Here is a 12,410-nt window from a genome sequence, read left to right as displayed (position 1 = left end):
TTTTTATCCCAACAGTCTTTTCACCCCAAATTTAAAACTTTGTATACTTTCTAATTTATTATTTCCTCTCTGGCTTCTGGGTTTTGTGTCATACTTAGAAAAGCCTTCCTCGCCATGAAATTATTTTATGAAACTCCTTGATAATTTCTCCAGGTATTTTCCCAGATTCTTTGTTACATTTAAGAGTCCAGTCTATCTAGAAATTATTTCAGCATAGCCATCAGCTCTGATGTTTGTCTTTTCTAATCTTGCCTTTTTGATCAATGACCCAGCTTCATGGGAGCTTCAGAAAAATCCAGATTTTCCAGACCCTTGGAGATGTGATGGAACCTGGCTGATGGACACATGGCTGGTATTGTGACCTAGAGCCCCCAGCTCCTCTCCTGCTCACTGAGTCCTGGGCCCAGACTCCAGCAGGGAACCTGGGCAGACCACTCTCACTGGAGCCTATGAGCTCCAGGGGGCCCCACAGTGACCTGGCTGCCCATTTGACTGTAGCATGGGCTGTAACACTTCCTCTGTAAACTCAGCCTGGCTCCCTTCCTCTCTTCTCTCACATTCCATCTGTGCACAGCCCTGCCAGCTCTCCTCGGAGGACATTTGCATCATGCGGCAGCAGGTGGGCTCTTGAGGACAGCTTCAGTGAGCCATGGTCTGCTCAGCTGCCCCTGTGCTGCTCCTGGCCATGACTCTCCCTCTGGTGGAGCCACCAGCTGTCCAAGCATTCCAGCCTGTGAGTAAGCCTGGGTGAGGACCACGAGAAGGTCTACAGAGATGACAGTAGGGGCCTCTGGGTGTGACAGGCAGCACGGTGTAGGATGAATGGATGGGTGGATGGGAGAGGGCTGCAGGGTGAGAAAGTCATGCTTTTTTTTTTTTTAATATTTATTTGCCTGAGCCGGGTCTTAGTTGCAGCATGTGGGATCCAGTTCCCCGACCAAGGATTGAACCCAGGTTCCCAGAACTGGGAGCACAGTCTTAACTACTGGACCACCAGGGAAGCCCCTATAACATATTTTTTTTAAAGAGGATGGTTTTTTATGAGAGTTCAGCCTAATTTTTCAGAGTGTGAGGATAGCTTTTGTTTCTTTATTTGAATTCCTGTGAACACCAGTGATGCCTGCTGCACTTTAGGTAAAGGCTCTTCTAGTCAAGCTTGCCACTTAAAAATGAAAATTAAAACTTGCCAAATTTGGGAACCATTGGCATAGAGGAGGAGAGAATCTGAGGCAAGTCAGCAGTGTCTAGTCTGGCACTTTATGATTTGTGTGTTCTCCCAGGTGGGTATCTATCTATAGCCACATACTCATCTAGTGCATATCTGTTTTTAGACTGACCTCCTCACACACATGCAATTTTGAGAGAGGGAGGTGTGGGTGAGGAAATATTTACACACACCAGAGACCTAGGTATTGCTTCTGCTCACCCTCATGGCAATTGCTATGGAGGGAATAATCCCCAAGCTTCCCTGATAGGTCAGTTGATAAAGAATCAGCCTGCAATGCAGGAGACCCCGGTTCGATTCCTGGGTATGGAAGATCCTCTGGAGAAGGAGTAGGCTACCCACTCCACTCCAATATTCTTGGGCTTCCCTGGTGGCTCAGCTGATAAAGAATCCACCCGCAATGCGGGAGACCTGGGTTCAATCCCTGGATTGGGAAGATCCCCTGGAGAAGGGAAAGGCTACCCACTTTCTGGCCTGAAGAATTCCTTGGACTGTATAGTCCTTGGGGCTGCAAAGTCAGACACGACTGAGCGACTTTCACTTTCTTTCTGGGTGCCAGGCAGCTCCACCCAGCCCTCCTCACTGGAGCTCCAGACCCAGTCATTTCAATCAGCCTAGAGGCCCAGGGATGGGCTTCCCAGGTGGCACTAGTGGTAAAGAACTCTCTTGCCAAAGCAGGAGACATAAGAGACATGGGTTCGATCCCTGAGTTGGGAAGATCCTCTGGAGGAGGGCACAGCAACCCACTCCAGTATTCTTGCCTGGAGAATCCCCATGGACAGAGGGGCCTGGAGGGCTACAGTCCATGTGGTTGCAAAAAGTCGTGGAGGGACTTAGCACACACACACTCACACTCACAGACCCAGGGATGGGTGCATTCAGGAAGCAATTAAGCAAAGCTTGTTGACTCTCAAGGGTGTGTCTGGTTCCTGGGTTCGGGTGGGCCTTGCCAGCCTGGGAGGGATCCCTGGGGCTGCAGTCAGGCACCTTCTACCAGAAGCTGGCTTTCCCCTCCTGTTCTGCCCGCTTGATTCCAGTCAACAAGAGGAGCTTCCGAGAGACCAAGTCACAGCAGATTACCCAGGCTGCCCCCGCAGCAGCTTAGAGAAGAAGGTGTCCCTGGACAAAGGCAGGGTTCAGCTCTCCCCAGAGTCTCCCTGTGCTCTGTTCCAGGGACAGAATCAGGCTCGAGGGGGATCAGGGCCACGGCTGGACCCCGAAAGTGGAGCAGGTGGTGAGTGGACGAATGGGAGGGTGGGGAGCAGGGAACGAGGCAGAAAGGTCTGGGAGAGGCACCGCCGAGGGGGAGGGCAGTGCAGGTCAGAGAGACCGGGTCTGGCACCAGTCACAGGTGTGAAGGCAGCTCTCTAGCTGTGAGGTCTTGACAAAACCTTTTGCTCCTGGAGAGTCTCACCTGTGCAAGGGGGGTTGTTGGAAGGGCAACATGAAGTGGCAGGTGTGATGGGTGAGCAGAGACCACCTTCCTGGGTCCTGTCTGTGTGGACTTGTCTGCATGGGCTGTGGGAGGAGGAAGGTGGGACGTCTTCAGGTTCCTGGAGGGGACAGCTAGTGTCCGGTCCACAGCAGCCGCTCCTTTCCCTCCAGCTCTCCCCTCTCCTGCAGAACTGGTCCTGGTCTCCGTCTACATACAGCTGGACTTCTCTGATGAGCCCTGGCCGGTGGCACTCTCCCAGCCCCTGACTGTCCCGGCTGCCTCGGCTTCCTCGGCCCCAGTGACTCTCACTGGCCTCAACTTCACAACAGGTGGGGAAGAACCTCTCCTGACCCCCGGCCTTTCAATGGCTTTTAACTGCTCAGGTGGGAGGGGGAGCTCAGGGTGCGAGAGCTGCCCAGCCCTCCCACAGTGTCCTGATCTGAGATACTGTGGGGAGCTCCTCCCTATTTCTTGGAGGGTCTGCGTGCCCAGCTTCTTCCCCACCCCTCATCGGACAGATCTTCCCTTCCTGCTCCATGTCCCCATCTTCTAAACTTTGGCAGAGGCCCAAGGGGCAGATGATGCTGAGCCGGGGCTTCTCCACTCCCACCTCGGATGCCTTTGCCCAGCATGCTCTGCTGCTTTGAACCCTGGCTGGGAAGGCAGTGACTTTGGGATTGTTCCAGAAAGCTAGCCCTAGGGCCTCGCAGACAGCAGGCATTAGCCTTTCCTGGACACCCTGCTCACTTCTCATTTCCCTTCCTTCTGTCACAGAGTGCAATGTCACCCACGACGGGCACAGCTACTGTGCTTGCCTCTCTGGGTACCAGTGGAACGCCAGCATCTGCAGCCATCGCCAGCCCTGTCAAACCACCATCAAGCACCGGCCGTGTGGCTGTCTTGTTCTGAGCCCTACTGAAGCCGGGTACTGCGAGCTGCTGCCACCTGGTGAGGAGGGCTGGGAACTTGGAAACCAATAGCCCCGAGTGAACAAAACCCTCTCTGTGTTTTTTCCTCTCTGAGGGCTGTATCTCTGCCAGCTGGTCCAAGCCCAGCGGCTCCTCTGGGTGAGAGAAAATGCCAGGTATCACAGCAGATCACAGGCCCCGCGCTTGGGACAGGAATAGTGAGACTAACCAACAACAGGGCTCTGGAGACAGGTGGACAAGGAAAGTTTCCTTTCTGGTGGAGGGGGAAGTCTTAGGTCAGAAAGCTTCCCTGTGTGGTTCCTACTGACATATAGGGTCTTCCAGGCTGGACTGCAGCAGCCACACTCCTCCAGGGACAAAACAGGACAATTAGTGTTGGGTGGGGAAGGAGTGAGGAGAGATGGGCTTCGGAAAATGGGGGAGGAGGGCGAGGCTCCAGGGCCACAAGTTTCTGTTCTGGGGGTCCTGTCTCCTGCCTCCTGCAGTCCCCGCAACCCTGAACCTTGACTCCTGGCTGCAAATGCCTGGCAACACGCTGAACCTGACCCTCCTCATGAACCAGGAGACCACTGACCTGAACTGGTTCCTGTGGCCCACAGGAAGCCCCAGCCCCGTCCTCCTGCAGGCAGGGACCTGTGTGTCCTTGACCTCCAGCCGGGGCCAGACTGTCCTCAGCATCGTCAACATCTCCCATAGATGGGCAGGTAGCCCGCCTGTCGCTCCCTCCTCCTCTCCTGCCTTCTCGCTCCTCCCCTTCTTTCTTCCCTCCTCTTCCTCTGCTCCCCTCCATCTCCTCCTCCTCCTCCCTCTCTTCTTCCTTCTTGTCTTTCCTCCTCTTCATTTTCCTTCTGTCCATTTATTCATTCTGGGGAAATGAAGGCTAAGAGGCCCATGGATGTGAAGAATTTTGATGAGAAAACGCGAAAAGCATGGTCTCAATTTCAACTGAGGACAGATGTGGGCTTTTCTTCATGATGCCAAGATGGCAGTGGGTGGTGCGGGAAGAGCATCTCCTGGAGACAGGGAGGTTCATCTTAGGATGCACGGCAACAGGCTCGTGACAAAGCGTCAGGATCTCCTTTTCCTCCTAGCAGTCCTTGAGGGCACGGGGATCTTTTCTGCTGGGGTTTAGCTCAGGCTGGATGGGGAGGGCAGACCTAGGGAGTGGCTGGGGAGGCAGGAGGGACCCTGCAGTACATGTCGGGGCTGAGCAGCTGGGAGGTGCAGCAGGCGTGTGTCTGCAGGTGAGTACATATGCCGCTTCGAGGCCCAGGGATTCAGGTGGGAGCTGCACCAGGTGGTGAGGGTGCCCCTGCAGGCAACAGATGTGACTGGGCTCCCAGACCAGCTCTCCGTCTCCTGTGCCACCTCCCCCGGCTTCCAGCTGAGCTGCTGCATCCCCAGCACACATCTAGGCTACACGGCTTCCTGGAGCCCCAGAGAGGGCGGCCAAGGTATGGAAAGGGGCTGACTGTCTTGGGGGTCCAGGGAGAAAGGGCAGCTAGTCGCCTCCAGGCAGCTGGGGCTCCAGCCCCCAGGAAACAGGCTGCAGTTCAAGCTGGGAGTTCCAGGTCCAAGTCCAATACTTTTTTGACCCCAGTTCTATTCAACAATAACCACATGTGTGTAGACAACTTTCACATCATGCTGTCATCCACACGATCTCCTGGAACCCACCCAATGCTGCTGTGCAAGCTTCCTCTAATGATGGTCCCATTTTACAAATAAGTCCACTGCGGCTTCAGGGCCTGGAGCTTGTAGGACACCCCCGACACACCACCAGGGTCTCCCGGCCCCAAATCTCAGCTCAGCCTGCAGTAGTCTGCTGCCCACATACCACTCAGCTTTTCTCCACTGTTTCATCTGCTTCTGAAATTGCTAGAAAGACCCCGAGGGGTCTAGGCGTGTCCCTGGTCCGGAGACCATTCCCTTCTCGTGTCCCCCTCAGCCTCCGTATTCAACAAGCCGGACTCCCAGTGCTTCATGCTGGCTGTTCAGCACTGCCCTACAGCCAACACCACATACATTTGTGAGCTGCAGAGCCCGGGTCTGAGTCCTCTCAGGGTCACCGTCTCTGTCACCATCATTCAGGGTATGTGGGGCCTGGGATCCGGCCAGCCATCTTCTCACTGCCCACCCTGGGAGCTCCCCCTGGGTGTCTCCCTGAGCTGGGCAACACAACCAGACTCAAAAGCCTGCAGGGGTTTCTGCTCAAGGAAAGGCTTGGGCTTGAATGAGCTGCTAAGCCCTCCCTGATGTCATTTTTAGATGGAGACACCACCTGCCCTGAGGACTCTTCAATTGTTGCCTGGAACGTCACCAAGGCTGGCCATGTGGCACAGGCCCTGTGTCCTGGGGACAGGACGGGCATGGTAAAGAGGCCCTGTGTGCCTGATGGGGTCTGGGGACCCATCCACAGCAACTGCACAGACGCGGAGCTCCTGGCTCTGCTCCTCAGAGCCCAGGTAAAGCTTCTGACCCTGCTGCCCACATGCCCCATCCTCCATGATCTATCCCTTCCTCAATCAGGACCCAGCTTTAGAGTCCTTTCCCCCCGAGGCCCAGCAGGAAGGTTATTCAGCTTCTCTGAACTGGAGCCCTAGCAGAGCCAGGAAGTAGGTGTTGAGACCCTACTACCCAGTGTTGGTGTAGTCCCAAACCTTCATGCCCTCAGGTATCTGCTCCACAAACCTTGGTGTGAATTCCTCCCACGTGGCTTGTTCCCCTCTCTGCTTCCTGCTCCCCTGGGATGGGATGTGGGGAGAAAGAAAGGAGGTGCTGGGCCGGGAAGGAGGTGGCCCTTCCTTCTTGACGGCTCACCAACTCCCCTCCTGCTGTCTTATCTGTCTCAAGCTGCTACAGGCAGGCCAGGGCTGGCCTGAGGAAGAGGTGTCACAGATCCTCGCTCAGCTGCAGGAGCAGGTAGAGGCAGTGATCTCCCCCTCTGACTTACTGGCCCTGGTGGCCACCATGACAGTCCTGGCCAAGGTGGTGGCAGACACCGGAACACAGCTCAACTGCAGCGCCCTGGAGGTGAGATCTCTGAATCACAGCAGGGGCCAGCTGGGTAGTATGGGCAGGAAGCTCTTCCCCCAGGCATTTCTGTCCCTCTGACATCGCCATGGGCTGTCAGATGGCAGACCTTTCTAGAGTCCAAGTGTCTGCTCTCCTGGTCCCTCTCTCCTCCTGCCTACACCAAGGCCATGGAGCGTGAAGGCCTGATGCTGGGAACACATGGGAGGCTGGGGAAAACAGGAAGGGGTGTGGAGACAGGAGTTCAGAGGCGTTCATATGTGTGCAGGCATGTATGTGGACTTGATCTGAATCCCCCCAGGCCCACACACAAGGTACCTGCATGAGGATACTCAAACGCACTTGGCTTTGCGGGACTCACCTAAACCAGCTCTCAGTATAGGCACCAGGTGGTGAACCCTAAGCTGCAGCCAAAGGAATAATCAGGGACAATGGCCCGGCACATCCTTCATGTCTGGAACATGCATCACTTGTGGCTACAGACATGCAGGTGGTCCTCTACTTCAGAGAGTGTGCCCTCTACCACTGGGCACCACTCCTAGCTTTACAGATCTGGAGGGGCCCCCTTAGGACATTAGAGGCCCCAAGGGATGGAAGGGGGAGGAGGGTTGTCATACAGAGGGGTGGGGTGTTCCTCAGGAGCCACATATTGAAGGCACCCCAGCAGTTGGCTGAACAACCCCCCACCCTTCCCATTTAGAAAGGCTCTCTTCACAGGCCTGTCTTCCTCTCCCTCTTTCTTCCCATCCTTGGGTCCTGAGCTAGACTTGGAAGGATGGGTTTGGGGTCTGTGGTTCCCAGCGCCCCAGCTCAATGCTGTGGGCTCTGGCAGCCAGGCCTCATCTCTCTATTGGGTGTTGCAGGCTGTCCTGAAAACCACAGACAAGGTCCTTGGCATGAACTCCAGCTCTCTGTGGACCCTAGCCCAGAGGCAGACGCCCTCGGTGGGCTCCAGTCTCCTGCTGGCGGTGGAGACCCTGGCACACAGCCTGTGCCCACAGGACCAGCCTTTCTCCTTCGTCTTGCCCAACGTGCAGCTGCAGAGCCAGCTCCTCGAGCCCACATTTCCAGCTAACTACAGAGTCTCCTTCCCTACTCAGCCCCCACTGAAGGCATGGATTCCCAGGCACTCATTGGCGCCCCTGCGCCATAACGGAACCAACGTCAGTATTACTAGCCTGGTGCTGCAGGAACTGGACCACCTTCTGCCCTCAAACTATGGGCAAGGGCTGGGGGACTCCCTCTATGCCACTCCTGGTCTGGTCCTCGCCATCTCCATCATGGCAGGTGGCCAGGTCTTCAAGCAGGGAGAGGTCATCATGGACTTTGGGGACACAGATGGCAGTCCCCACTGTGTCTTCTGGGACCACGATCTCTTCCAGGGCAAGGGAGGCTGGTCTGATGCAGGGTGCCAGGTGCAGGCAGCCAGTGCCAGCCCCACCACTCAGTGTATCTGCTGGCACCTCACTGCCTTCTCCATCCTCATGTCTGGACACACGGTTCCAAACAACCCCACCCTGGAGCTGCTGAGTCAGGTGGGCTTGGGAGCCTCCATTCTAGCACTGCTCCTGTGCCTGGGCGTGTACAGGCTGGTGTGGAGGTTTGTGGTACAGAACAAGGTCGCCTACCTACGCCACTCGGCCCTGCTCAACATGGTCCTCTGCCTGCTGGCCGCAAACGCCTGCTTCCTAGGAGCTCCGCTCCTCCCTGAGGGGCCCCGCAGCCCAGTCTGCCTGGCTGCTGCCTTCCTCTGTCACTTCCTCTACCTGGCCACCTTCTTCTGGATGCTGGCTCAGGCCCTGATGTTGGCCCACCAGCTTCTCTTTGTCTTCCATCAGCTGTCCAAGCTCCGAGTACTCTCCCTGATGGTGCTCCTTGGCTACCTGTGCCCGATGGGTTTAGCAGGTATCACCCTAGGCCTCTACTTACCCCGAGGGCAATACCTGAGCGAGGGGGCATGCTGGCTGGACAAGAAGGGAGGAGCGCTCTACACCTTCGTGGGTCCAGTGCTGGCCATCGTGGGCGTGAATGGGCTGGTACTCACCATGGCTGTGCTGAAGCTGCTGAGACCCTCGCTGTCAGAGGGACCCCAGGTGGAGAAGCGCCAAGCCCTCCTGGGGGTGATCAAAGCTCTGCTCATTCTTACACCTATCTTCGGCCTCACCTGGGGGCTGGGGCTGGCCACTCTGCTAGAGGAAGTCTCCATAGTCCCTCACTACCTCTTCACAGTTCTCAACGCCTCCCAGGTGGGTGACACGGTGGCAGGCATGCTCTTTGCCCTGTTAGACAGCCTAGGTCACTGCCAGTCCCTTCTCAAGGAGGTATCACGGTGGAGCAGAAAAACACAGGCACAGGAATTTTAAAAGGCTTAATTAAGTCTGTATCCCAGTTCCTCCATGGACTGCTAGGTAACTTTGGACAGACTTCTTTGAGCTTTGGTTCTCTTATCTGTAAAATATCTGAAATTGCTATTGAAGTCAGGGAATTGCCAGTACCCAATCTTTTGATATTCATCTTCCTCGTAACAGTAAGAAAAGCATCTGAAATGGATCCTATGCATCAAGTGATGTTAATGCTCAGAACTGAGATGGGAAGCCTCAGGATGGGAATTAGGCGAAAGGACAGAGGTTGAAGGAAGAAGAAAGGCAATGAGTTGATTTCAGTTGATTCCTTCCTCCTTGACTAACGGATCCCCATATCCCTCTTTTCAGGGTGTCTTCATCTTACTGTTTGGTTGCCTCATGGACAAGAAGGTGAGTCTGCTCGTCTCCCCATGCCTGACTTGCACTGGAAGGCCGGGCATAACAGCATTCACCTCTCTTGCAGGTCCAAGAGGCTTTACGCAAACGCTTCTGCTGCAGCCAACCCCCCAGATCCACCATCTCCTTGGTGAGTTGCTGGCTTCAAGTTTTACTTTGACCCCTGAGAGCAGGTCAGAAGTAGATGTTCCACAGCCTTTGAAGGAGACAGGCACAGCTAGAATCCAAGAGAATACTGGGGATTTAGGGCCAGCTCTCCAACAGCAGAGAAAGCAGCCCAGGCAGAGGACAGATTCAGGTTCCCGGGCTCCTGATTGTATCCTGGACTCTTGGTAACTCTGGATTGTCCCTTGTTCCCCCTCTCTGAAAATCTGCCTCCAGTTGGCATTTGAAAAGTAGGATAGGTATGCATGGGAGTCACTGCAGCTGGGAGCAAAGTTTCTGCTGCCCAGGCATGAAGGCAAGTGAAAATATAGAAATGGATACAATCCATCAAAGGAGAGATGGCAATAATAATCGCTCTGCAATTGGGCCTTTCCACCCCCTTCAGGCTTCCCTGGTGGGTCAGATGGTAAAACATCTGCCTGCAATGTGGGAGACCTGGGTTTGACCCCTGGGTTGGGAAGATCCCCTGGAGAAGGAAATGGCAACCCACTCCAGTACCTTTGCCTGGAAAATCCCATGGACAGAGGAGGCTAGTAGGCTATAGTCCATGGGGCTGCAAAGAGTTGGACATGACTGAGTGACTTCACTTCACCCCTTCCTAGGCCACAAATGAAACCTACATCTCAGAACACAGCAAAGGAAGAAGTAAAGATGCCAGGTGAAAATGAAGTGTTCTTAGGGGCAGCATGCATAGCATGTGGTGAGGCTGAGTGCACAAAGGGCTTTCCAGCAAAGCTCTAAAAGGAAAACTCTTCGTATACCTGTCCCAACCCAATGGCGGAAAACAGATTTCTTCAAGTGGACATTTCTAGATGGGCTGAAGAAGGTGGAGGCCTCAGATGTGGATAGCATCTCCTATTGCTTTCCCAGAAAGGTGGAGGAGGTGTCACCACCACCAACCCTTGACTCAGTTCACTCTGAAAATTCCTTTTCACACTATCAAAATTTTAATCATCCTGAAAAACCATTGTTTTGAAGGAACTGCTGTTGGTGGGCCTGGAGTGCAGAGGGGAGAGGGGCCTGCAGAGGCTTCAGGGAGAGCTCCTTGGTGGGGAAGACAGAAACTCTGAGTGACCCACAGGCAGAGCTGGTGTTCCTTCAAGGAGGCTGAGGGTATGTCCTTGAAGCCAGGGATGGGTCCTGGCCAACGATCTGAACACTTTCACCCTCCCAGAGCTCAGCCAATGGGAAAGGTAGCCCTCCCATTAGTCACACTCATTTCTCTTGTAGTCATCTGTCTCCACCTCTAAACTATCCAAGCAAGAAAAGCATGAAAAACTAGCTGAAGCTACCTAATGAATAAGCCTGCCCTTGCTGTAAAAATAATCACCAAAGTTCAAAGTAATTACAAGCAAAACTATCTCAACCAGGTTTTTAACTAATCAACAGTTTATGTTACAGAGATATTTGATAAAAATGGTTTTATTTGAACTATTCAGTGATTTCTTGTCTAATGATTTCTTCCCTATAGTTACAAAGAAAGGATGACTTTAAAAAAAAATAAAAAAGAAAGGATGGCTTAATTGAAAGGAACGCTGATCTTCCAAACACTGGAGGCAAAGGACAGAATTTGGTTTCTTTTCAAAATATAGGAAAAAGTGAAGTTAATAGGTCTCTCTTTAAGCTTTATAAAACACATCACTATATGTAAGTTTCATACATATGTATGTATATAAAAAGTCGTTGATAGAAGGGCATTCATAAGCAGGAGGCAGCAGTACTGGAATCAGCGGGGGCTTTGCCTTGCCGGTTTCCCTGACAACAGAATCATGTCTCAATTCCACTTTTACATGATTAACATTTACAGTCTTAATTTTTTTAATTATAATTTTTCTTAATTCAAGTAATATAGAATAGAAGCAGCAGACTCCTTTTCTGAGCATGCTTCCGAAGATGCATGTGTGTTCTCATCTTCCTTCTCAAATGATTACACGTACTCAAAACACACTCTGCTGCTAACAGCACACTTTAGAATGGATAAATGAAATGACATTAAGCCTTTGTTTACTTGGCTTTCATCATTTAAAAAAAAAAAGTGGAATAAACAGAATGCTCTGGAGGTAAATCCAAGAAGGCGAGATTTAGCAGCAATTGTATTTCTAATAAGAAGGCTTAAAGAAATAAGTAAACAAGTGGACAGATAAATGTGCAAAGGATGTGTACTCTATGTTTGCACCCTTAAAAAAGAGGCACGTGGTGAAACCAATTAGGATATATCCATCCCAAGGAATGCTATGTGGTCACTAAAAATGATGACACTCAGCTACACCTACCAAAATGAAACAATATTTAGGCTACATATCTAAGTAATAAAAAGGGGTTCCAGAACAGTGTACTAGGCAATTACGTTCCATATGTCCATATAAATATGTATGCGTTAAAAAGAGATACCAAAATACAAAGAGTGGGTATCTCTACTTGATTCTTCATTTTCTTCTTCTACTCTATATTGTTTGAATTATTTTTTTATAATGAGCATGTATTTTTATGTTAGAAAAAAAGATTTTCAATAAGTTTTCCTGACCATTTTGCATATTTAAAAATAGAATCTTCACAAGCAAGGAAACACAAAAAAAATACATCCTGGAATTTAAGTTTGTACAGAAGGATAGACTACATTAGGTGTTCCTGGGAAAGCTCTGAACTTTCTATCTGGAGTTCTGCTTTGGGAATCAACTGATCACTGATATTCCTTTAAGTGTGAAAGGGGAAAGGGCTTCTAGTTGAGTATGACACTGAGTACAAACACTGCCAACATGTCTGAATGCTTCTTCTCTTTGACAATCATCTATTTTCAGAATAGTACTACTATTTTTGTCCTCCAGTCCCCCCATTCTCCAATTTCCTCTCAATCAATGATCACT

The 12,410-nt window shown here is 52.1% G+C and overlaps 1 protein-coding gene across 1 annotated transcript; it reads left to right on the top strand.

The window, feature by feature from the left end:
• The first annotated feature begins 272 nt into the window (after positions 1-272).
• ADGRF3 (adhesion G protein-coupled receptor F3) lies at positions 273-10,980 on the top strand. The gene is made up of 14 exons (XM_086325935.1): positions 273-352; positions 575-733; positions 2,399-2,459; positions 2,831-2,989; positions 3,435-3,615; positions 4,049-4,293; positions 4,834-5,043; positions 5,538-5,681; positions 5,858-6,054; positions 6,443-6,622; positions 7,486-8,868; positions 9,334-9,375; positions 9,449-9,511; positions 10,149-10,980. Exons 2-14 carry the CDS (start codon positions 650-652, stop codon positions 10,206-10,208), a joined length of 3,009 nt encoding a protein of 1,002 aa, XP_086182061.1. The 5' UTR covers positions 273-352; positions 575-649; the 3' UTR covers positions 10,209-10,980.
• Positions 10,981-12,410: the final 1,430 nt, after the last annotated feature.

The sequence above is a fragment of the Bos grunniens genome, chromosome 11 (genome assembly GCF_055505025.1).
Source record: "Bos grunniens cultivar Pamir isolate PY7600 chromosome 11, Bosgru_T2T1.0, whole genome shotgun sequence".
In the NCBI taxonomy this organism is placed as follows: domain Eukaryota; kingdom Metazoa; phylum Chordata; class Mammalia; order Artiodactyla; family Bovidae; genus Bos; species Bos grunniens.
Note: the sequence above shows the minus strand (reverse complement) of the source record. Positions and strands in the feature narration are given on the sequence as shown.